The 26,383-nt window shown below is 40.1% G+C and overlaps 3 protein-coding genes across 3 annotated transcripts; all 3 read right to left on the reverse strand.

Annotated features, from left to right (window-relative positions):
• Positions 1–882: 882 nt before the first annotated feature.
• Positions 883–5,196, reverse strand: LOC124414799 (polyglutamine-binding protein 1). Its single transcript, XM_046895877.1, has 6 exons — positions 5,067–5,196; positions 4,838–4,947; positions 2,287–2,462; positions 2,030–2,210; positions 1,282–1,439; positions 883–1,150 (listed from the first exon to the last, which is right to left on the reverse strand). Exons 1-6 carry the CDS (start codon positions 5,134–5,136, stop codon positions 958–960), a joined length of 888 nt encoding a protein of 295 aa, XP_046751833.1. The 5' UTR covers positions 5,137–5,196; the 3' UTR covers positions 883–957.
• A 12,116-nt stretch (positions 5,197–17,312) lies between these two features.
• Positions 17,313–17,948, reverse strand: LOC124414429. The gene is made up of 3 exons (XM_046895375.1): positions 17,835–17,948; positions 17,630–17,774; positions 17,313–17,461 (listed from the first exon to the last, which is right to left on the reverse strand). Exons 1-3 carry the CDS (start codon positions 17,922–17,924, stop codon positions 17,313–17,315), a joined length of 384 nt encoding a protein of 127 aa, XP_046751331.1. The 5' UTR covers positions 17,925–17,948.
• A 30-nt stretch (positions 17,949–17,978) lies between these two features.
• LOC124414587 (OVARIAN TUMOR DOMAIN-containing deubiquitinating enzyme 10-like) lies at positions 17,979–18,673 on the reverse strand. Its single transcript, XM_046895564.1, has 2 exons — positions 18,623–18,673; positions 17,979–18,519 (listed from the first exon to the last, which is right to left on the reverse strand). The coding sequence occupies exon 2, from the start codon at positions 18,435–18,437 to the stop codon at positions 17,994–17,996; it is 444 nt and encodes a 147-aa protein (XP_046751520.1). The 5' UTR covers positions 18,438–18,519; positions 18,623–18,673; the 3' UTR covers positions 17,979–17,993.
• Positions 18,674–26,383: the final 7,710 nt, after the last annotated feature.

Genomic DNA, 26,383 nt, shown 5'->3' on the forward strand with positions numbered 1-26,383 from the left:
ACGTCACGAAATATATATATGACATGCCAGGTCAGCGGGGCCTTAACTGACGTCAGCGCCCCGAACACTCACGCTCGTTGCACAGGGCCCCGGCGCCCTGGGTTTGTTGAACATATCTTGTAAGCTTATAAACACTGCTTATAGCAGACTTAAATACTTGACGAATGAAATCATGACAGGCAAATGTTTTTACTTGCAACCTTGAGCAAGGTGTTATAGAAGGTTGTCAACAATTTTGTGTCACTCAACTACTGCAATTACTAGAAATGAAATGCTTAGATTACCCGATGAAAAAAAAAAAAAAAATCGGCAGAAGTCACAAGTATATTGCCACGCTAAACTTCAACAGTTTCGAAAATTTTATGAGAAACACAAAAAGCAAGAACTACAAAAAACTTATGAAGAATTATTCAGTGAATGCTGAGGTGCAATAACAATGCCTTTCACAGCCTTACTACATGACTTCTATTGTAATTTTTATTTCTATTTTGTTGTTCTTTCATATTAAGTTTTGTTGAGTAAAGTTTTCATTTTTTAGTGGCCAGTCCATGGACAGATGCATGAAATCTCTGCAGAATACAGCACTGTGTATTGTATTGATACGATGTAACCTGATTAATAATAATAAAAATAATAGTAAGAAAAAGTAAAATGTCAATTCAATATAATTGAAATTTTTTGTGATAATGTATACTATTTGCACAGTCCATATTTTACCAAACGCTTGGCGAAGAGTTACTTATGAATGAACGACAAATTGTTTTTTATTTCTTACGCAATTTTATTACGTTGAATTTTTTGATGAATCAGGAGGTGATTAGATTAATAATAAGCAAAATCACATTGAAAATCACTCACTTTATTATGTATTTTGGAAATTCCACAATTAATTATCGTTATTCACGTTTTGCAGTAAAATTACAATTTAGAGGTACAATAGATGTCAAAATATTCTTTTCACTCCGATTTTTCGGGAAAAAAAACTTTTTGTTTATTCAAGCTTTCTGATTCTAGTTTGGTGACTTTATTGGAACGAAGCACTGCGCCTGGACTCGGATATGGCCGCATCTGATAAAGTGGTCCTGATGCCGTTGTATCTGCTCCTGTTTTAGCTTCATTGTGTCTGGCTAATCCATCGGACCATTTTCCTCTGCAAAATAGCATGTTTGAAAAAGATTAAGTATGATGCGTTTAAGGACTTAAGAAAATTATACTAATATAAGATTGATATTAAATTATGATAAAGTCAATTATTAGAATAAAGATAATAAGTATAACAACCTTGGGATATCGCTGTAAGATGCTGGATCCATGGGATCCAAAGATCGATCTTTCTTCTCTTTAACACCTTCATGTCTTTGAACACGTCGGTTGTCCAAACCCATGTATCTGTCTATAATTTCAAGTTTTTGTTCCCGTTTCGCTTCTATCTCATCTATCTGTAAATCATGGTTGCATTACACACATACACACGGCATAAATGATATGTATTTCAATACTATACAAGGGTATTCAAATTTCAATTTTCGATTGCCAAGAACTTTCTGCTTATTCATCTCGATTTAGAGGTTGATAGCAGGTAATGTCTAAAAGCAAAACTTTTGGTATGAACACCACTCACTTGTTAATTTAATTATATAATGAAAATACAAATAGTATATAGCTCGAATAAAGTTTGGTAAGATATTGTGAGATTGCATAGAAAAAGTGACTTGTTACCTGTGTTACGGTCTACGATTAACCTTATATTATGATTTTGTTTTCATGAGAATCAGATTGAGTCCTATAGTAGATACTTGAATCTATAATCCTAAATATTTTTTAATTTTTTGACGCATATTAACATACACAAAATATGCGTTAAACACGAACGACCCAAAGTGCGGTTAATTTGCGGCATAAAAAACGAAATGCATGGTTTGAAGGTCAAGAATTTTAAACTTGACGTTGCTTTTGAGAATTGAAATAAGATAAGTTTCATTAATTGCATAGATTGATTGCTTTCTTTAAGTTGTTGCAGGACATGCACCTCCATGGGCTCTTGGTCACTAGTGCTTTCGTCACTGGACATGTTATCATCTTGATCAGCTGCTTTTAAGTGCAATTCCTCACGTAATTGGGAGGCTGGTTGTGATATCTGGCACTTAGGATGTCCTGGTGGATACCATGCCACCAAATCTGATGACCAATCCCAGTAATAGTGTTGTCCACTGGTGACAATGATTAAAAATACATGAATTATTGAAATGCACAAAAAATGATGAAAACAAAAAGATTTAAACTTACGATCCTGGATCGAATACAGCTTTCCAAGTATCAGGTAATGGATACTTTAGCAAAAGTCTCATTTGTTGTTTGATGTACTTTTCTGAAGGCTGAAGTCGTCCTGCTCCCCATAATTCTTTGCATTTACTGTTGCATTCGTGATAGATATTGTACTTGTTTGGGCAGCTGCTATAGCCCTATAAAACAGTAATTTTATTCTACAATAACGGATATTGCCTGCTCATGGAAATATTGTTAATCAATCACTTTCATTATTGTTATCTTTATCACGTGTGCCCTCAGACATATGAGAATGATTGGAGGAAAGGCCAGTGGCACAAGCCACTACTAGATGTTTGGAATAAATCTTTAGTAAATAGATAAATATTGAGGAAAAAAATTCCAAAATTCCAATGTTCTACACGTGTAGAATTTCACTTCAAGCAGACTATTTTTCCAAACGACTACTCACGAATTCGACCTTCATGGTTTAGCAGGTATTTTGTACCACTTGTGGATGTAAGTCTCTAAACAAAACTTAAGGCCACTGCGCATTGAGTTGGCTGTCTAATAGAGAAAACAGAGATGCTGTTTTTGCCCACAGTCTATTCTTTCGCGGCTCATATCTCAGTTGTTTATGGCTTAAGCCTCAATTATTTACAGTGGTTTTAGTTGCTAATTTTACACAGTTTTGAGCTAATACACTCACATCTCTACCCAACCTTGATATCGTAACAGAAAAAGCGCTGTCCAAATTACATATTTGTTTTTCATGCATTCGGGTCCATTGAAAAACTTTGTCATTGTCGTTGTCGTTTCTAAAAAGACTAAACATATGCACAATATACAGCCCAAGTGGCAAAGTGGAATCATTTATTGCTCAGTAGCTATCATCAGGAGCGAAAAATATTGAGACAGACATGCTAAATTAAAATTTAAAAACAAATTTTCTTTCTACCACCTAAGGTATATTTTCAGCGCTTCTCAGAATTTAAAGCAACGAATTTCAGTACAAGGGGATTACTTGTAAAATGAAACTCTAACTTAAGCAGCATTTTTCAGTACTACATCGAGATCGAGTAGAAACATGAGTATAATGGTTTAACCTTTTAATGGTGGGGAAATGAGAATTAAAATTGACTTTCTGTTAGACATGAAATTTATAAATAAATTCAATTAATATCTTATGTGGAGTCATCAACCTGACTGTTGGTCGATATATGGATGTATCGACCAGCCCTGCTGGAAAGGTAAACTTCAATGCAGAAAACTCGACGCCAAGGTTTGAGAGTATTTTCGTATATAATTTAATGCGCTAGATACAGGGAAAATCTTTTAAAAAATCCTGGTGGTATCCTTGACCTTGAAAATTGCTGTTTCAAGATGAATTTTTTTTTCTGCTAATTCGGTCTGGAAGTTGGTATAGTCAAGTTTTTGAATGCACTGAGTACAAAAGAGGTAGGAATGCCATTTTTAGGACAAACTAGCAGAAAAAAAAATTTATGTTGAAATAGCGATTTTGAAGGTCGAGGATGCTTCCGGGAATTCTTAAACTATTTTTGTCATATTCACGAAATAAAATTTTCCCTGAAAAAACATCAAATATGATGTGTTCCCTGGTTGGTCTATATATCGACCACTCGCTGATAAAAGGTTAAAAGTATGTAAATTAGTTGCAAGAATCATTTTGAATAATTAAATGTGTCCTCTTTGAACAATTGAGATATGAGCCACAGAAGAAAATACAAGAGGTTGAAGTAAGTAACGCTAATGTCACGAAACATCAGAAAGAAATTCATTGCTTTACAATTTTAGAATGACTTTCAAGGAGTTGGCCTTTAAAAAATATGGGTATTATTGATTCCGTAGAATTTACTACATTTTAGACAATTATCACGGTACAAAGCAAAGATTTTTCTTGAACATGCATTGTTACATTAATGTTATTAACTCCAATCACATTAAAATACTGTGTGTGAAAACAACACTTCTTGTGCCACTGTTAGGTAGCCAACCAAATTGTATAGTAGCCTTTGGTATGGTTTAGAGACATATAACTATTAGCAGTACAAAATAAATTGTCGAAATCAAATTGGTATTGATCATTCAAAGAATTAGTGCGTTTGGCATGCATTACTATACGTGTTGAGTCTGATAGGGATGGTTCTTTAGTACTTTGCATGCATCTGCAATACCCAGAGAGCAAAGTTCCAATTTTTGCGAGGCAAGAGGAATCCATTCCTGCTTGATTAAATACCAACTCTGATTTCTGTGTAAACAATATTACAGCAGATCATAAAATGCTTTTAGCATTTAAGATTAATAGTAAGCAGACAGCAAGATGCTAACTGAAGCCAAATTCACTCTCAGATTGTCAGAAACTGGTACTTCATTATTTTACCGAATTGCATAATTTTGGTTTTTTGTAGGTTGCCCTATTTTTCTATAAACAAGTTGTCTTTCAAATTGTTTCCTCAAGGTGCTTTTAGTACAAGCATAACGTATAACTAGCACTTTTTGCTGAGAAACAAAATGCTATCTGGGTATCCTCATAGTCGGCACTGATCTTTACCATAAACTTTTGAGATATATCTATTTGATTAACATCATCCTTTGCGTTATCATAGTCCTCGGCAATGATTTCCTCGTGAACCTTCTTCTTCTGATCCTTTTTTACAGATTCTGTAAAATTTTATTTATTTGTATTTGTTCGAAAGTTAACATGGAGGTTATAAGTTAGGCTAGGTGAAGTTCGGTGAAGTTGGATAAGGTTACGATAAGTTGGGATTTTCGACGCTTACCATGTTTTTCACTTCCAGAAATAAGACCTCGCTTGGCAAGACGAGCTACCAAAGCAGCTGGAAGCGGCATTTGTGGAGATCACCGTTTAATAATTGGTATTCTTTGGAATAAATTTGATAGTTGGATCACTTGGATCAGTACGTGCATTGTTGCCAACTCTAAGCTACCAATGTTACCAATCACCAGACTTAAACGTAGTTGTGACGTCGAGCGGTACTCCACGCAAATTCCCCAAAGCTGCCACTAGAGATTATCGCGGATGTTTATCTAGACTTCACATCAGTAGTTTGTAACATCCGACCGCCCCACCACAATTTTTTCCCTTTCTATTCCATAAACTAACTAACCACGCCTAACTCTTAGAGCATATACAGTGTAACATCCGACCGGAACGTCCGTATGTTTTATTGTTTATGATAATTCCCTAACACTAGTTACCAACTAACCAAAACTCTAAATGTGAGAACTCTGTAAGAAAGGCATTCAAGGAAACTGCTTAACCATCTGAAAGCCCCTAGATGAGGCATAACAACCATTATCATTAATCAAGAGTCCAGAAACCATATTACAGGATCCTCACATTACAGGAGACTATGATATTATTATTTTATTATCACAATTTACTAACACCATTATATCGAAATATTATACAATACCTAGTTGCAAACACGGAGTTTAGAGCCACATTATAGGCAACTGCGCTACAGCCTACAGCCCACGAGATAGATAAGACTATAACATGAAGATATATAATCAATATAATATAAAATTAATAACATTAGAGAAATAACCTGTAAAGGTCAGGGACTGCGATACCTCCAAATACGTAAATACAAAGTATTCAACATTCCCTTCCAAAACGCCGTATTGTAGGCAACGCGCCCAAACTTTGGAGGTAACGTAGACCTCTATTGCAGAACCGTACAGAACGCCACCTGGAGAGTGTATCAGTAACATAATAACAAAATCACCGAAGGTAAACTAACTTACGGGATGATTCTGTAGGGCGCGGCAATCAAAAGGTAACTCAGGAAAATAATAATGAATAGACTATTATTAAATCATCAAAATCAAAACATCCACATTATTTTTGGAGACGAAGTGTAATAGTGTTCCAGGATTAATTATCTTCTATAAAATATATCAAATATTATATTAGAGAACGCTCTTGTATCGCAGCTAAACATTAAGCAAGCAAATTAATCAATCATCTTTTATATAACCCTTCATTATATTCTCTAGCATACTAGAACATTCTAGAAATAAAAGTACGCTTGTAATATAACGCCTCGTACGCTCGAGAACGCCGACATTGTATAAAATCAAAACCAATATAACGATGTAGGTAAAGCTCGCACGGATTCAACCCTAGGAAGCGGCGATCTCGAGCATACGCGCGTTACGCGCCCGAAGGCCACCTCATAAAGTTGTGTTAGACCCCCTACTCCTTCAGTACAACTACCAAGGGACCGCGCACCTATCGACGAATACACTAGCGCGTTGCACCAACACACATATACATGAAACTCATACCCATAAAATACACTAATTCAAATCCTAAAAAACGAATACCACTCTAGTTCTCAATCTTAGAGAGGGGGTATGGAGCAAAGAGTTGGGGGCACAGTCCAAAGTCCAACTTTGCACCCAACACCAATAAATCCCATAGCATAACATATCAGCCTAGTTTTAATTCTTAGAATAAGGGGAAGAAATGCGTTGTGTGGGGCAATGCTCGAGGAGAGGATTTCACACCCCTATCGTTACCGCTCTGAATAAATACGAGCACCCAGCGATCATTCGCTCTCTTGGTTTTTATCTCCAGTAGCTACAATTACTCAGTAGATCCTCGCGGTAAAATCCTCCAGCATTTGCATTTCGACAACGAATCTCTGCCCGATTCATTATCCAATTTTATATTATTAAAATTTGTTCATTCTTATTCTGTGTGTTTAATCAAAATATATTCTACTTTAAGCCAATTCCAAATCTAAATTCTGTGCTCATTTAAAACAAGTTCCTTCATCACACCCATTCAACAGTTCCGGAAGAAGCCGTCTCATAAAAGGTAAGGTAAATGTTATTCTAATAATTTATAACAATTTCCAACTCTCCGTTAATATCCAATTACGCGAATTTGATCAAGTTGTCCATTTCACTTCAGTGATTAATCGATATTGGCGACCCACAACTACTGATGTGAAGTCTAGCTAAACATCCGCGATAATCTCTAGTGGCAGTTTTGGGGAATTTTCGTGGAGTGCCGCTCCGACGTCACAACAGTATGGAGGAAGCGTGGCGACGGAAAACCGGCGAAAGAGAGGGACATAGTAAGACTAGTATTTCTCTCTTTCTACAGCAAGAGCGTACCTATCGTAATTGAGTGCCCCAAACACTGCAGCGATATTGTAATGCGAAGAACATGTCCTACACATGCAAATGCACTAGGGGGTCAGGCGATTGAAACAAGTCGGTAAACTGTTGAGAAATACATGATTGAGTGACACAAAATTGTTGATACAAACCCTATCATAACCTAAAAAATGAGTAACGTGAAACTTACCGATGAAAACTAATAAAACCTTCTATAACATCTTGCTCAAGTTCGCGCGTAGAAACATTTCCCTGTCATGATTTCATTCATCAAGTATTGAAGTCTGCTATAGGCAGTGTTTATAAGCTTCCAAGGTATGTTCAACAAACCCAGGGCGCCGGGGCCCTGTGCAACGAGCGTGAGTGTTCGGGGCGCTGACGTCAGTCAACCAATCGCGAGCGTGCGAGACAGAGAAAAGTACTCGTCTTAATATTCCCCTCTCTGTGCCGTTTTCCACTTACACGAAAGGGTATACAAGGCTTCCTCCATACTGTATATGCTCTAAGGCCTAACTTCAGTACAAGAATCTTGCGACAAACCTAAAAGTTACTAGAAATTACCTAGTTACACACATTCAACTACCTTTTATTAATAGAAGGGATATACTTACCTCAAAGGTCGCGAGATCCTTTTACAGAACCTCAGTAATACTACAGGTATCATTTAAACCGTTAAAAGTGTTATTTAGCATTAATCAAGTCTACAAAAACCCCTAGAGTAAAACTACCAGGAGAGCAAAGACTAAACGCCGTATTATAGGCAGGCAAGTTTTACACGGAGTAGTTCCGTGGGTAACAATACCATAGACACAACCAACATATATCCCCAACAACAATACGCTTGCATCTATACACGTATAAATATATACATATGTACTTGTTTCTTTTATATTATCAGAATATTAAATTTTATCAATATATGTAGGAGTGAGACTGGCAAGGGTTCGTTCGGGTGGTGAGCCTATGCCTACGACTCGTGTGCGTAATTCAGAGTGCTTGACTCACACCGGAGACCACGTACGTCTATCACGACGACCGGCTCACTTCTGATCTATTGAGTCTCATGAGCTCACTCTTATATCTATCGTACGACTGACCTGCCATCTGTACTAACCTCTTAAGTTACCATACAAGGGATTCACTCCCACATATATACCTATATCTCAATATCTCAAAATATCTAAACCAAAAACATTCTTCTTAAATGATCAAATTATTATATTACTTGCGTTATTACTAATATTATTATATTTGAATTGTTACTATTAATTTAAATTACAATTATATTTGAATTGTTACTATTAATCCACTATTCTTACCACACTTAAGTATCTGGGGAATTATTACGCTTATTCCCGTATGAAAGAGATACTATAAGCCAAACCTAAGTTGATAAAACAATTTTGATTCCAAATAATATTACAAGATTGTACTGCGGGCGAATCTAATTCATACCATATCGCACCACCGTCAACCTAAGGCTAGGTGACGCAACTCAAATTTTCAGAATCAGTACGCTGCACTGGCAACGTTGCAGAGCCTTGAGGGATATATTCAATCCTAGATGAAAAAGCCTATCAGCCGATATTACTTTACCTTTAATGTTAAATGTTAAACATTATGAATAAACCCTGAAGGTGAAGCAACCCCGCAAACTTTACTATACATACTTAAACGCAACACACCCCCAAACACCTGTTCAATCTTGCACACCTGTGCGCTCTTTTTACACAAGTATTAAAATTCAATAATCAACCAAACAGCTATTACTTATCTAATATTAAAGACATTTTTAACTATAAAATAATTCTGAGACGTTACATGAAGCCACCAGCGAAAAACATCCAAAATTCAAATTATTAAATATCATAAAACCGAACAAAGAGAGCTTTGGTAGCCAGCTAGAAGCTAGCCGGGCTACGCAGGGCAAACCATATAAGGTAACAACCAAGACGCTAATTAGGTCACCTTGATCGGAACCAATCACGGTCCAGCTACCCCCAAATCTTCACTGGTGACTCAATGTAATAAATCTGTCACCCAAAAATTGTACAGGAGCATAGGAGATTTTGCCCTATATGAACAGGTGCAGATTGGACTCCGAGAGCATTACTATTTTAAACTTTTAACTGTTACCCTGTCGCTCTGCCCCAGAGCATTATTTTAACTAACAAGGGGACATCGCCTGGTCAGGTGACCGATTCGGACCAAATTTATACCACACGTAGGGTCCACCCAGGAGTGTAACAGGTGCAAGTTATAGGACCCACATCTCAAGCATTCTCGAGATAGAAAAAGTTAATATTTTCCAAATGTTCATATACTATCCGCGTGGGACAGATCCTAACCGGCGCGCAGCGCAGTCGGGAACGACTCCATTTCGTAAGCGGTGGATCGCTGGATCGAACCCCGACGGGTGTATTTTTTTTTTGTTGTCAATTTTGTACGGCTCCTGCTTATGTAATTACAGTAATATTCCTGCAAATGAATAAATAAATATATTTTTTTGTGGGTTATTTTGGTGTCACAAGGAAAAGCGATCAGGTTTCATTAATTTATTTATTTATTTATTAATATATGTCAGATAATCGATAAATTATAAGAGAATTACACAATTAAATTACAGTGACACGGAAAACACAACTTTATTCAATCTTTAGAATATCAAATCTATTTGAAAAACAGTAACCAAGCCAAACAACAAAACAACAACAATCAAACTAAAACAAGCCATCGCAATATTACATAACCGGTGACCAAAATACAATAACCGAACAACATGGTGATGGTGAAGCGACACGGCCGTACTGACTAGCACGCGTCTCGAGTGCCAAGTTTTCATTCTTCTAATTCATTTCTGAAACAATAAAACAGACATCGAACAAACCATCATTAGTTCTCGTTCGGCTTTCCTGACCATACAAGTCTGGCATATTAGCTCAGTTGAATCCCATGATATATCTACATCATGTGTGCAACCATGTGCATCGTTTTATCTATTTCATGACATTTCTCAAATTCCAAGGCACCAATAGCTCTGCAGGCATGCCTTATGCATCCGTACATGTTCTAACTATTGCCTTCATCCACAATAGCTCTGCAGGCATGCCTTATGCATCCGTACATGTTCTAACTATTTCTTCCATTCACAATAGCTCTGCAGGCATGCCTTTATGCATCCATACATGTTCTAACTATTATGACTTGCCGAATCATTCTCAAGTTTCATTTAGGCTTTGCGTTCGAGGATTCTGGGTGATCAAGTCCAGCGAGCCACGAAAGCCAAAGTCGTACTCGCGAATTGAAACAACGATAACCAACAGAGTCTCATGCTCTCTTCGGATTTCTATAAATAAATCCGGTTCAATCAAAACCACATGTTTCTGCAAATTATTGCTACATCTGTTCTCAACAACTTATTGTCTTAACCCACAAGGGTTCATCTCAGCAAAACATGTTTGCATTCATGACCAAAAACTTTGGGCACATCAACAGTTTTCTCTTTAAAACAAACAAGTCACTTCGCGACTTTGTTCTTACCTTCTTCGCTTTCTGCGACATGATGTCAGATACTCGATAAATTATAAGAGAATTACACAATTAAATTACAGTGACACGGAAAACACAACTTTATTCAATCTTTAGAATATTATAAGCGTGCAAACGTGTGAGAGAATGCGAGTGAGAGAGTGCGAGAGAAAATGGCGAGGGACGAAAGGAAGATGTACGAGGGAGTGGGTGCATGTACCTCAACTAGTCGGCTACAGGCCTTTGTCTAGAGAACACGCAAAGTTATTAAACTCTTATATATATATATATACGCTGTTCGATCTCCTTGTTTTCTTCACCCTTTCCTCTTCCGAAAAGTACGTGATAATAAATCAGAAGTGGGATCAGGACGAAATAAGACTGAACGAGTGTAAATGTGATGTGCGACCGAGTTATTTCGACGAGAAAAAGCTCGACGTGAAAACACGGCCGACAGTGAAAAACACCAGCAAATGATGACCCAGACGAGACGACAAAGTGAAAGACTTAAAAACTCTGAACAAACGCTGGATAAATATTACAAAGTGTTAAGAAAAGCAGTAATGAGTTCGAACGACAACGTTAGACAAAATCTAGACAAGGTCATGACGGATTCTGGTGATTACGAGTTTCATCAGAATAAAACGTTTGAAGACACAACGGTCGGCGGGGTTAGTCAGATATCTGTTGTATCGACTAATCCGACACATACGAGTACAATGTCAAGTTACCAGACGGGACAATCGACATTACCGACGAATACGACGACGATCAGTTCGATCGCGAACACGGCCACAAACATGGCGCCAGGGGTGCAAAACACAAGCGAATATGGATTTGCGAACGATCAGCTGACAAGGAATCCGGTGACTGCACCGAACCTTTTCGTGCCGCATATCGCCTCTACGCCATTTGTGACGAGACAGAACCCGACCCTGATACCGCAAACGACGATGCCTGGATTTCCTCAACACGGATTTCAACAACACGCAACGCAATATCAATACGCAATGCCACAGCAAGCACCAGTGATGTCAACAGGACTAAATCAGGTACCACCGTTCGATTTACAATCTTTGCTACAGACACTTATACGAGAAACGGTTTAGAGTGTAACTGAGGCGCGAAATCTCGAGCGACCGCAACCGGTCGTATCAACAGGGTTCGACAGACAACTCGCCAAACTCGTACCCGAGTTCAACCCGAATAAAAATTCGTTGCGAACGATCGATATGTGGCTCGCGAAAATTGATGAATACGCTGAAGCGTATGGATGGTCCGGAAAAGCAACTATTCGTCACGCTTTGACAAAGTTGAAAGGAAGCGCCAAAGTTTGGCATGATTCAATGTCGACGGTGCAACGAACATGGAACCAATGGAAACGACTGCTCAAGGACGCCTTCCCGAGTACTGTGAGAATTCAACGCAAATATCACGAGATGATCGAACGTAAGAAGCAGCCACGAGAATCGATCGAGGAATATTTTCACGCGAAGGTAGGCTTGGCGAGGCAATGCCGAATGAACGACGACGACATTATTGAAATCGTAATCGGAGGACTGATCGACAGTAATATCATCCAATCCTTGAGTATTAAGGATTTCCCATCTCTCAAAGTTCTTTTGCTAAGTCTCAAGAGAATGGAAGACCGTATGAAGATCACAAAATCCGAAGAAACGAACAAAAAAGCAGCTAATCCGAAGGATGGAGAATCCCGAGGAGCGGCTCGGAATCAAATTAAAAAAAAAGCGACTCAAAACGAAAAAGGGGATCCACTGTGCTTCAATTGCAACGAGTATGGGCATATTTCTCTGAAGTGTCCAAAAGAACAGCGACGTAAACGATGCAATAAATGCAACAAAGTTGGTCATTTCGCGGTGCAATGCACGGCACAAGCGACTACCGTGAAACCAGCGGCGAAAAATCTCCAAACTCTCCATATCGTTGAGGACCCGGAAGCATCACGCGAGACTGAAGAAACGAAGCAAACCAATGAAGCGGGTTGCGAACAACCACGAATATTGGCCATTAGGAATCCAGGAGAAACTGATGGAAATCTGAAATGTTTCACAGACGCTATGGTAAACGGATTAGCTGTAAGAGCGTACGTCGACTTTGGGAGCAAATGTGTAACGCCGCGAGAGGAAGACGCTCGTAAACTGAAGGTGAGGATACGAAAACTTGACAAACCACCCATCATCGAAGGCTGGGGCTCAGGTAAAATCAAGGTCACGGAAGCAACCGATATACATCTGGTTATCGACAAAGCACAAGCGACAGTTCCGGCCTACATCGTTCCCGATTTCGTCTAGGAAATTCCACTACTCGTAGGACAGCCATTTACGGAGCTACGAAACGTTACGGTAATCAAGCGCAAAAATTATGTACGAGTCTTCCAAGAGAACGACGATGTTGACGACGACTTTGGAAAACTAACGACCCTAACGATTCCGGAGCTGGACGAGAGGAAAATCAGTCGCTGGGCGAAAGAACAAGTTGTTCTTCCACCGAATTACATCGGCTTTATTGGTGTTTACGCAGAGGCGACGGAAAAAGCCTCGGACTTGTTTATCGACTGGCAACAACGAATAGAGGGGAATAAACAACATTTCGTCCCGAGATGCATTATATCCCTGAACGACGTGAAGGTAAGCCACGTGCCGGTTGTGAACAACTCTAAGGAGAATATCGTTTTCAAACCAGGCGTGCGAGTTGTACGAGCGAACAGTTGCAAGCCGGATGGTATCGACACACGGTCGACCATAGTCCACGTCGAAGATCAAAATTTGGAGCCGTTACCTCCCGATGCTGTACAAACAGACCCAAGTTTGAGTGACCTTCAACGTACGAAGCTAATTGAACTTCTCCAACGGTATCGCGATGTTTTTGCGATGACAGTTCAAGAATTGGGAGTGGCACGAAACGCAGAAATGAAGATTGAGCTTACGTCGAAGGAGCCAATGACTTTCCGACCTTACCGACTGTCACATCACGAACGGAAACTGGTTAATGACATGACCATGGAATTGAAAGACTGTGGTATTATTGTTGATTCGAATTCACCGTACTCATTTCCGGTTTTGATGGTGAAAAAGAAATGGGGAGAATCGCGTATGTGCGTGGACTACAGGGCGCTGAATAAGGTAATGAAAAATGATAAATATCCCCTTCCCCTTATTGACGATCAATTAGAACGGCTAGCGGGATGCAAGTATTATACGAGCTTGGACATGGCCATGGGCTATTATCAGATACCTCTCGCCGAAGAACCCCAAGAACTGACAGCATTCGTTACGACTGATGGCCAATATCAGTTCACACGAGTTCCGTTTGGATTGGCGAACCCACCCGCTGTATTTCAACGGATGATAAATAAAACGCTAGGCCCGCTGGCCTACACTATTGCTTTAGCATACATGGACGATATATTGATACCTACGAGGACTTTCGAAGAGGGTCTGGAGCATTTGGAGCAGATACTGGAAGTCTTTCGGGGAGCAGGACTCAAGTTAAAACTTTCGAAGTGCAAGTTTTTACGCGAAAAGGTAACCTTTTTGGGATACGATATCTCTGAAAAGGCATCCAACCTGGTAACTACAAGCTGAAGAGCGTCGAGAATTTCCCCAAGCCAAAGAACGAACACGAAGTTCGAAGATTTGTTGGTCTGATGAGTTATTTCAGACGGTTCATCCGGAATTTCGCTATTCAAGCAGCGCCGTTAACAACACTGCTACGAAAAGATTCCAAGTTTGAGTGGAATGAGGACCAGGACGACGCGTTCCAGTTCCTACGAACGAAACTCGCCGAAAAACCGATTCTAGTCGCGTTCACGCCGAACATGTCAATCGAGCTGCACACGGACGCCAGTAGGGAGGACTCGGAGCGATCCTTCTGCAAAGGCAACACGACGAGACATTGCGACCTGTTTGCTATGCGAGTAAACAAACCACTGAAAACGAGAAGAAATATCATTCGTACGAATTGGAAACCCTCGCAGTGGTACGGGCCACCGAGAAGTTTCGATCATTTCTTCTGGGCGAGGAGTTCACCGTGGTTACGGACTGCAATTCTGTTCGCAGCACATTTTCGAAGAAAGACCTGATACCAAGAATCGCACGATGGTGGTTACGTCTTCAAGAGTTTACGTTCACCGTAAATCATCGACCGGGAACACAGATGTCACACGTAGATGCGCTGAGTCGGGCACCCTGGGGAGGACCCGAAGAAATCCAAGACGTAGACGGATTAACGATCCTAACAAACAACGTCGAGATCGACGATTGGTTATCAGTTGCCCAACGCGCTGACCCAAAATTACGAGAGATAATCGATAAATTACGACTCAAGAACGAAAACGATCCAGACTTTGTATTAGAAAATGGTCGTCTTTTCAAACGCGATGAAAACGAAGACGGAGTCAAACTTAAGTGGGTTGTGCCGGAAAAAGCACGATGGCAAATACTCAGGAAAAATCACGATGACATTGGACATTTCGCACTGGACAAGACTTTGGCGAAAATTAGAGAGCTGTATTGGTTTCTGAGGATGCGTCGCTACGTGAAGGGTTACATTGGAGCATGTCTGCCGTGTTTACGACACAAACATCCAGCGGGGAAACGACCGGGAAATCTGCACTCCATCGATAAGGTTGGTCAACCCTTTCACACGATCCATATCGACCACTTGGGGCCATTTGTCAAGAGTAAACGAGGGAACAAGTCATCTCATTGTGGGAGTCGATGCATTTACGAAGTACGTAGTTTTGCGACCAGTTAAAAATACGAAATCGGCGCCTGCGATTCGCTTTTTAAAAGACATTATCTTGTTTTTCGGAGCACCGACACGACTTATAACAGATCAAGGAACTGCATTCACGAGTCGAATATTTGAGGCGTTCTGCAAAGAAATGGATATCGTTCACGTCCGAAATTCGACGGCGACCCCGCGAGCAAACGGCCAGGTCGGAAGGTACAACCGTATGATCACTCCCGCCCTCGCGAGCATGACTCAGGACAACGTAGGAAGAGATTGGGACGTCCACGTACGAAGCCTACAATGGGGAATCAATAACACGATTCACAAGATAACGAAATAAACCCCGTTTTCGCTGTTGTTCAATCATACTCCAAGGAGCATAACGGGAGACGGACTCGAAAACGAGATAAAAAGCACTCCAGACGTAGACAAAAAATGATAACGAGCCATTGAGTTGATTAGGAGCGATCAACTGCGACAAGGAATTCGGTACAACGCAAAACGAGCAAAATCCCAAAAGTACTTGCCAGGTGATTTGGTGATGGTAGAGAGAATACCCGCGGCTACTGGGCAATCTCTGAAATTGGCTTAAAAATACAAAGGGCCGTACATTATCACGGAGGTGTTGCCACATGATCGTTATCGCGTGGAAGATCTCCCAGGACTACAGAACACGCAGCGATTCTATTCCAACACCGTGCCTATCGACAAAATAAAACGGTGAGAATTATTTGAAGCAGAAACCGCTGGCGAACTCGGAGCTGATTCTGACGACGAAAGGGGCGGAGATCCGAGTGACCTCAAGGAAGTCTCGAGTAATATGGACACGCTCGACTCAAACGGTAACCACGAAGATGAAGCCCACGATGATGTCGGAGATGTTCGTCAGGACGACGGGAATAAAGGAACGACCGCGTCAGACGGGCAAACTGTCCGAAAACAGCCTCTTCGTAATCGAAGAAGACCCAAACGTTACGAAGATTGAAGATCCAAGTTTTGTGTTTTCATTTTCTTTTAAGTTCAAAGTTTTAAGTTTTATTCGAGTTTATTTACGTCAGTTGACTTTTCAAAAGTTTATTGTTTTGTTGTTGGTAAAGAAAAATAAATCGAGGACGATTTATTGATGAGGACGGCCGAATGTAAGCGTGCAAATGTGTGAGAGAATGCGAGTGAGAGAGTGCGAGAGAAAATGGCGAGGGACGAAAGGAAGATGTACGAGTGAGTGGGGGCATGTACCTCAACTAGTCGGCTACAGGCCTTTGTCTAGAGAACACGCAAAGTTATTAAACTCTTATATATATATACGCTGTTCGATCTCCTTGTTTTCTTCACCCTTTCCTCTTCCGAAAAGTACGCGATAATAATATCAAATCTATTTGAAAAACAGTAACCAAGCCAAACAACAAAACAACAACAATCAAACTAAAACAAGCCATCGCAATATTACATAACCGGCGACTAAAATACAATAACCGAACAACATGGTGATGGTGACGCGACATATATATTTATATATATATACTAGGGGCTCCGCCCCTGCGCGCCTCGCGCGCCAACCCCACCTCGGCGCTACGCGCCTCACTAGTTCCTTATACACTGTCTATTCGACAGGTGAATTCATTCATGCTGATTTCATGACATTTGATTACTTTTCTTTTTTTCATCAATCTAAGCTTCTGTTCGTTGGTTGAAAATTGGTGTTCCTTCTCCATTGATATCGATCTATCCCCTTGACTTGATATTTCTTCACTCTCCTTGAGTTCTGTTACATTACTTATGCTGACATGTTTGCCAGTATGATTGGTTGGTAGTCCTCTTGATTTATTTTCCAAATCAATAATCACAATCGATTCTTCTTATTCTTCTACACCCTTCGCTGAATTATTGTGGCTACCACTCACCATTGCTGAATTACTTTTGCTACCTCTCTGCCTGTTATTCTCCAAAATCACCGTCTTTATATTATTTTTTTCTCTATATTTGCGTTGCTGTTCACTCCGCAAAACACCTCTTTCTCTTGTGGTCAACATAGATCCTGGCCGTTCTCTTGCCTGGTTATACGAATATTTGTTTGATATTATTCCATTGCTTATTTGGTTATTCGCACTTATAATTTTATTTTCCTTTTTCTTTTGTGATACGTCCGACCATCCATCGTCTCCATCGTCTTGTCTGCTGATTAAAACTCCTCCTTTCTCCATTGCCAACGTAAATCCTGGTTGTCCTTTTGACTGTTTGGTGATATATTTATATTTACTATCACTTGCTTGTTACTTTTGATACTTATTACTCATTATCTGAATTTTATTTTGGTTCTGCAAGACATCAAAGTGTCCACCGTCTCCGTCGCCGGTGAAGAGTCGCGAGAATTGTCTTTCATTTTGGGATCTGATTTGGTGTGGATGAATTTGTTCTCCACGATACACGATTAAACATATCTTAAAAATTTCCGCAGCTGCAGCTAATTCTGCTTCTCCCCCGTAAATTCCATTTTTATTCATGTGTGATTTGTAATCACCAGGTGACCTAATCACGGCACCGTTTGACTCATTACCTGTGATAAAACCCGCAAATGTAGACCAATTATCAACTATGTTTGAAACGATACTCAGTCTCACCTCTGCGTGTCGATCTTGAGTGCCGCGTACACAATACGCCAGCGCGCAAAAAAGGCAATTCCCATCGGGAATCATCTTGATAATTCTCGTTTGCATTTTTATATTTTGTGTGTCAGAAACAGATAACTATAAAAATATTTGTCAAAGACTGTCATAAACAGCCGATGACAGCTGTCAATCACTTAACACTAACTTCATAGCAACAGCAACTTCATTATTAAATGAGTTTATTTTAAAATACTCCACGTTCGACTTCTCTGCGCACATCTTGTTATGAACATAGGAAGTTTTGTTTGCTAGATGCTTTTCGTTTTTTTTTCTGCATCTCACCCCACCGCCAATTTTATGCGTATACTATTGTTATTATAATCTTTTTTACCTGTTGCTATGCGGTACAGGATTTTTTTATTAGAACGATATATACTGATGTCGGAGAAAGGCCAGATATCACTCGCGAACTTTGAGTTTTGCGTGTGGGACGCATGTTGAACCACCGTTTTATTTAACAAGATGAAACTGAACTTAACTTATCTAACAAAACTGTTTATAACGAGATTAATGTTCAATATTTTATATACACGTCCATTTGAATTTCGTGCCGTTTATTATTTTTATGTCGTTTCCCTAGAGATCGAATAGAAGAAGGCGGTGATGATCCTCTTCGTTGTTCATTTCATTATCCTCGACACGGCCAGGGTGACCAAGATAAGGTGGCCAACCCCCTCCAAAATCCAGCCCCGTGGGTTTTAAAAAAATTTTTTTCACGATTTTGAGAGGAAATTTGACGAACCTTCCGATGGCAAGGTCGAAATTTTTTTGGAAGTTACCATTTTTGCGTGCAAAAAAAAAATTTTTGATTCCGCACATCAAAATAGGTTTTGATTTTTTTTGTTGACAAAATAAAATTTACCGAATTCGGAGATCAAAAATTTTCCGAGATCCGTCAAACCACTCGCCCACAAATAAATCGCAAAATTCGACTTTTGTAACCAAAATTCGGTTCTAACTGGCGGAACAGGTGGAATTGGAATATCTGTCAAAATTGATCCGCGCCAACTTCACCCGAGTCCAGGTAGCGTATAAGATACGTCATTGACGATTCTGCGCGATGGGTTTCGCTTGACAGACTTTCTCACAATGCTATGGCAGCTAGACAAGAAGCAAGATTAGAATTCCGAAAATATCTGCATTGCGCCAACGGTGACAAAAACGTCGGCATTTGAAATTGGCAATGATAATTAACGCCCCAGCAGCATAACGGGAGGTTAAAAAGCATCTTGTTAACGCCGGTTGCCGGTGGCAACCGCTGCAGCGCTCGCCCGTAGCCAATCGGCGGCCGATCGGCATTCTGCTGTAACCCTTTACCGATGACGGGTTGATGCAACGCAAAAATTGCAATACTTTAGTATTTTTCAGCGATGATACGTTGTCTTGGATGTGGAGCTAGCTTACGTTCGGAATTTTGAAGATTTTGCAGAATGCGGTGGGCTTGGTTTGATTCATTACCGGGCAACCTAGCTGTAACACCGAACACACACGGGCTGAGTTGAGTTAAGCTGTTCTGTCAGAGTGCAGCCTTATCGACGGAGGCAATGCACTCTTATTTCATGCGAAAATCATTTGAAAAAAACCACCACACTCGACCCAAAATCCAACAGTACATTTATCGTTCGCCTCCAAATTTGAGTGTTGAAGAAAAGGGTTTGCAAGTTTTTTTTTTGTATGAGTGAGACTCTCTATTGGGCTTCGGGCATCCTCGGCTATATCCGATTCATATAAGAAAAAAAGGGGAAGGGGAAAAGGATGCTCGTCAGCCAGCTTAGTTATCTAACCGGTAGTCTTTAGTCCTGATGTGTAAGCCGCAGCGACAGCGTGCTTGATCCTGTGATGTACCTGTATTAATAAATAACACTTAAACTATCATAACCAGTGTCAGCTCCTCCAAATACCTCAAAATTGAGGTTAATTCATTCATCTTGCGGAAGAAATACCAAATAAATTGTTGATCCGGACACTGTGTATTTCCTTTCGTATTGAGCGTATTTCCGCGGTAGCAACGGTGGCCAAATTTTCTGTGATTCTAGTAGTAAAAAATGAGTGCAGTATTGAAGTATGGCGGAAGTATGACTGAAACACGAAAGATGTACGAGGAGGATAAAGAAATTATCGCAAGTTAAAACAGGTACATATACCTTTTACCTGTGATTTTTTTTTTACTCTGTGGGCGACAAACATTTTTTTAAATAATTTTTATTAATTTTTTTTTCATAAATACAGTTGCCACGCTTCACGTTCAATTTCAATTCGATGACAGTCAACCATTATTCAATGAGTATTTACATGTGCAATACAACGTTTTGTTTCATTCAAATATGCAGAATCCATCAATTAGTGACCCAGAAAGAGGGGGTGAATTTTTTTCATGAAATTATATGATACGGATCAAATCCTGATTCAACTGGGCTATTCCCGGTTCGACTCATCTCTTTCGAACGATCGGTACCTAAGATAATTTTCAAGAGCGCGCGTGTCGTTTCTTTTGGACCATTGTACATATTCTCACTCTCGCTTTATTCACCCATTTGTTCGTTTCTTTGTTTTTATTGCGACTGAAGTCGCAGTTTCATAAATACAGTGATACAACATAGGGCTGGAGACGTGAAATTGATGCATTATTTACTGAAAATTAAATTTTTTGACAAGCCACAAGTGCACCAAGCCGACTTACAAGTCTGAATTGGTGAATTGGCGAAATCTGTGAGACTGTATTGGTGCAAGTGCTGTTTTTTTTTTGTTTTTTTTTCGCGCGTCCGTGGCCAAATTGGTGGGGAAATCTTTTATAGACTATCCTGGGTAGAGTACCGTCACTCCCAGGAGTGTGGGACTCGCCTTACGGAATACCCACTAAAACCACCACCAAAAGCCATTCCTTGCGGTTCCCTCCTCACCTCACGGAACTGCCGTCGTGCCTGTTCTGAAAAGTCGAATATTACAATAAGTGGAACGTCATATTTCGATGAAATTTAATCTAATATTTCCGAAACGATAGATGGAGTTTTGCGTGCGTCAAAGTCAAGCGTATTTATGAGCTCGACTTTTCACCACTGATCGCAACACTATTCTCGTGTTACAGCCATAATGAGGATCAGATTTATGCAAAATAAGAAACGTTCGTCCGAATTTTGTAGTATTCAATACGAGCGTTTATTAAAAATAATATGATCTTACGGTTTACTTCGGATCTCGCTCGGCATTACCGTCCGACAAATGCCATTCCTTGCTGTTCTCCTCGCCTCACGGAACTGCCGTCGTGACTGTTTCAAAGAGTCAAATATCACAATAAGTAAAATACAAGGCGCATATTTCTACGAAAATCTATTCAATATTCCGGAAACGATAGATTCAGATTTACGTGCATCAAAATCAAGCGTATAATGTGAGCTCGACTTTTCACCACTTATCGTGACACTATTCTCGTATTACAACTATGATGAGGCCCAGATTTAATCGAAATAATAAACGTTCATCCCAGTTTCGTAGTATTCAATACAAGCGTTTAGTAAAAAGAATCTGATCTTACGTTTCATTTCGGGTCTCGCTCAACGTTACCGTCCGCCAAATGTCATTGCCTTGCTGTCCTCCTCACCTCACGGAACTGCCGTCGTGCCTGTTTCGAAGAGTCAAACGTTACAGTAAGTAAAATACGAGGTGCATATTTCTACGAAAATGTATCTAATATTCGGGAAAAAGTTAGATCCAGTCGTGCCTGGTCGTTTGGTAGATAAAATCTCATCTTACGTTTCATCTCTGGCCACGCAGTCACTGTTACCGTTCGCCAAAAGCTACTCCTTGGTGTCGCCCTGCTGTTGTCTGCCTATTTTCAACAATCAAATATCAGGATGAAAAAAAATACCAGGCCCATATTTCGATAAGAATGAATGTATCATTTTTGAAACGATAGATGCAGTTTTGTTTTTATAGCAATTGAACGGATGTAAATTCTACTTTTCACCATTTTCGTGACACTATTCTCGCATTACAGAAATGCTGAGGCTCATATTCATTTGAATTGAGAGAAGCGTTCGTCACAGTTTTTCAGCATTCAATACACTCGTTTGGTGCATAAAATCGGATCTTACGTTTCATCTCTGGTCACGCAGTCACTGTTTCCGTCCGCCAAAAGCCCCCCTGCTGTCGCCCACACACCACGAAACTGTCGTCATGCCTGTTTTCAACAATCAAATGTGACGATGAGAAAAATATGAGGCGCATATCTCGATAAGAATAAGTGTATTATTTTCGAAACGGTAGATGGAGTTTTGCTTGTATCCCAATCTAACGGATGTAAACTCTACTTTTCACCATTTTCGTGACGCTATTCTCGCATCACAGAAATGCCGAGGCTCAGATTTATTCCAAATAAGAAGTGCTCATCACAGTTTTGCAGCATTCAATATGAAAGTTTAGCAAAAAATAAAAAAACTGCTCTTACGTTTCATTTGTGATCACGCCAGCCTTTCGTGTCCGCCGATAGTCATACATTGCTTGTCCGCGAGACCTATCCACGGAACTATCGTCGTACCTGTTTTCAACATTAAAAAGTCAGAATAAAAAAAAAATACGAGGTGCCTTCAGAGTGAAAATGACTGTAATGTTATTCAAAGATCACCAACAGTTTTGTGTGCAGTAGCAAACAAACATCGCCTTAACGTTTCGCCGTTTTTCGTAATATTATTTTCAATAAGAATAAATCATCATAATTTCGTACTATGATCATTATATTATTCCTCTATCGTATTATTATATTCATTGAATATTTGTAAAAAGAATCACATCTCACATTTCATTCCTGGTTCCGCCGCCTCAGGAGCTGCTCTATGTGCCCTCCGTTCCTCTCAACGGTGAGTGCGAGCCGTTTTGGAATCGACCTTCGCACCCGTTGCAGCTCCCTAACAGGAATTGCGGCACACGCTTCGGCGATGCGGTGCCGCATGTCGTGTTTCGTGGTGGGCCTCCGTGCGTACACGATTTCCTTGATTCTGCCCCAGAACCAGAAATCGCAGACCGTAAGATCCGGTGAGCGTGCTGGCCACCTCACCGGTCCTCTCGTCCCGATCCAACGCCCCGGGAACATGGCGTCCAGGATTGCCATGTTCTCGTTGCTGTTGTGAGCAGGGGCCCCGTCCTGCTGCCACCAAATCTGGTCCATAGGGATGGCGTTTCCGTCCATCAGACGTGGGACTTCCTCGGTCAGTACAGTTCTGTACTTGGCGGACGTCAAGTTTCCGTCGAGGAAGATGGGCCCGAGGATCCTGTCCCCTTCTATTCCGACCCAGACGTTGAGCTTCCAGCGGTGTTGGCGGTCCTGCTCTACAATCCAGCGTGGATTTTCCTGAGCCCACCAACGGCAGTTCTGCTTGTTTACGATCTCCAGGTTGGTGAAGATCGCTTCGTCCGTGTGGCACACCCTTCGGTAGAAGTCTGGATCTTCCCGGAGTCGGTCCAGTCCCCAGCGGCAGTAGGTCAACCTTCGCTCGTCATCGCCTGGGTACAGCTTGTGTAGCCGAACGTGCTTGTACGGACGGAACGATTGTCCTTTTACGATCGTTCTTACAGATTCTCGCGGAACCTCTGTAGGGAATTAATTATTTCGTTTACAAGGCATAAATAGACAACTATTGCATTCGCCCTTAAATACACGTCGAATTCCCCACTATAATTTGCGTGAAAATTTCTTTTCTCTGACAAATCTCACCGAGTACATCCACGGATGACTCGTAAAAAAAATTCGCATCAACCGCGGCGGAAATTACTCGCTGAATTGACGTGTGAATAGATTTGTGAATTTATTATGATTCACCCGAATTAATGAGAATTAGATCAAATTAATGCAGGATAACTTGATTAATGTGAATCACCCACAATAGATTTGTGAATTTATTATGATTCACCCGAATTAATGAGAATTAGATCAAATTAATGCAGGATAACTTGATTAATGTGAATCACCCGAATTTTCTGAGAAATAACCGAATTGCTGTGAATTAAGTCAAGTTGATTTTGATTAGTTTGGATTTATGGTACAATTATCTTTTCACAGAGAGCAATAATGAAATTGACGTCAGAAATTGGGTTGATAAAAATGAAAAAAAAAGAAAATGAAAATAATAATAATAATAATAGTAAAAATAATTTAAATTAACAGAAAATACAAAAGAATGAATTGAAATTTTTTCAATTTCGCTCGGATTAGACTCAGTTATCTAGAAAACATTAAAATTCATAGATTGAAATGAACTTATTTCAATACAAGAAATGTATCTGAATTGGAAAAATTAATTTGAACTGAGAAATAAAAATTCAATTGGACAGAAAGGAAAATAATGTAAATTAACGAGAATTGCAAAAGAATGAATTGAAATATTCTCAAACTCGCTGGAATTAGTGTGAATTATTGAGAAAAAATTGAATTAATTAAGTGGAATTAAAGCAATCTAACTGAATGAAAAAAAAAATTAATTCCAAATATTTATTTACACTAATTCAGCTAAAAAATTATGGTGTCACTCAAATTTCAATTTATCTCCCCCTTGCATGAAATGGACCACTCAGCTAGGCTACGCAGCATTGATTTGAATGTGAATGAATAAGATAGCGTCGATGCTGGTAAATTTGAAATTTCTGGAGATGCCGGAAGAAATATTTGAGAAATCATACAATCACCGGACCAATCACAAGTTTATCAGAAAACGAAATTTAATTTTTTACAGCTTTCACAGACGCTTCAGAAGTTTTTGATATTTTTCACTCCGAAGCGGATGCATGAAAAAATGAGGCGCGAAAATTGGTGATTTTATAGACGCTATTACGTCAAAAAATTCAAGAAAATCATCGCCAGACAGGGTGCACATTAATGAATTCGGCACGGAATGCCCCATACGCACAAAAAGTATAACTCAGAAAAAAGAAACATACGCAGTGTTCTGGCCAGGCGTCTGAGACTCTGTCTCCCGTTTTCCCGGATAGCGTTTTCCACTTCTTCTCGCACGGGACCGTCCACCACCGGCTTGATCCGTTGTTCTCGTGGCCGCTCCAGCACGCCGTGCTCCGCCTCCGTTGCCGCAAGCCTAGACACGAAGTTTCGCATATGCGAATCATACATTCTTAAAAACTTTGCTAAGCATAGTTTTTTTTCTTACAGACACAGAATTGACGTAGCCGATATTTATATCACATTTAATATTTGTAATATACTCTCGAGGGCAGTGTGCGCAAGCTGCATCGAGTTCTAGTGCAAATTTGAAAATTATTTCATTGCGAACACGGTACCTTCGGAAGGACTGCCTCGACGGTGGCTGCTCGTCCTCCGGGAACCGCTCTCGGTACGTCCTCGCCGATCCCGCGAAGTTGTTCCCTGTCTCCGCCAGTATCCGGTGCATCCTGGTGAGCCGCACTTCCCTGTCCATCCTGATCTACAATTTTCTATCAAAAACTATTCTAACAATACGACTATAACAACTTAGCGGTAGTAAAATTAACGTTGAAATAAAAATACTCTTAAACGGCTAACAATGCTACAGATAAATGTATGAAATTAACAACTATCACTGATCTTAAGGGTAACACAATGATTGAGAACGTAACAAGAATGCTTAAAAGGTAAAAAATACTGTAAAGGATGTGATGAAAGTTGAAAATGATGTCGGTTTTTTGTTGATTTGCGGATGAAAGTTTTTGGGTGCGTGGAGATGCTTCGAATAATTCTTAGCGTCTGTTTGCCGAAATAATCGGGAGACGATGCCAGATCTTAGTTTGTTATTTATCGCGCGATGCGCCGAGCTGCGTTTGTTGGTCACGAAGGTATTCATTTGTTATAACAGGCCGCTGACCCATAGTTCGTGAAATAATCACGACAATTGACGCAGCTCGGCGCATCGCGCGATAAATAACAAACTAAGATCTGGCATCGTCTCCCGATTATTTCGGCAAACAGACGCTAAGAATTATTCGAAGCATCTCCACGCACCCAAAAACTTTCATCC

This window comes from Diprion similis, chromosome 14 (genome assembly GCF_021155765.1).
Source record: "Diprion similis isolate iyDipSimi1 chromosome 14, iyDipSimi1.1, whole genome shotgun sequence".
NCBI lineage: Eukaryota > Metazoa > Arthropoda > Insecta > Hymenoptera > Diprionidae > Diprion > Diprion similis.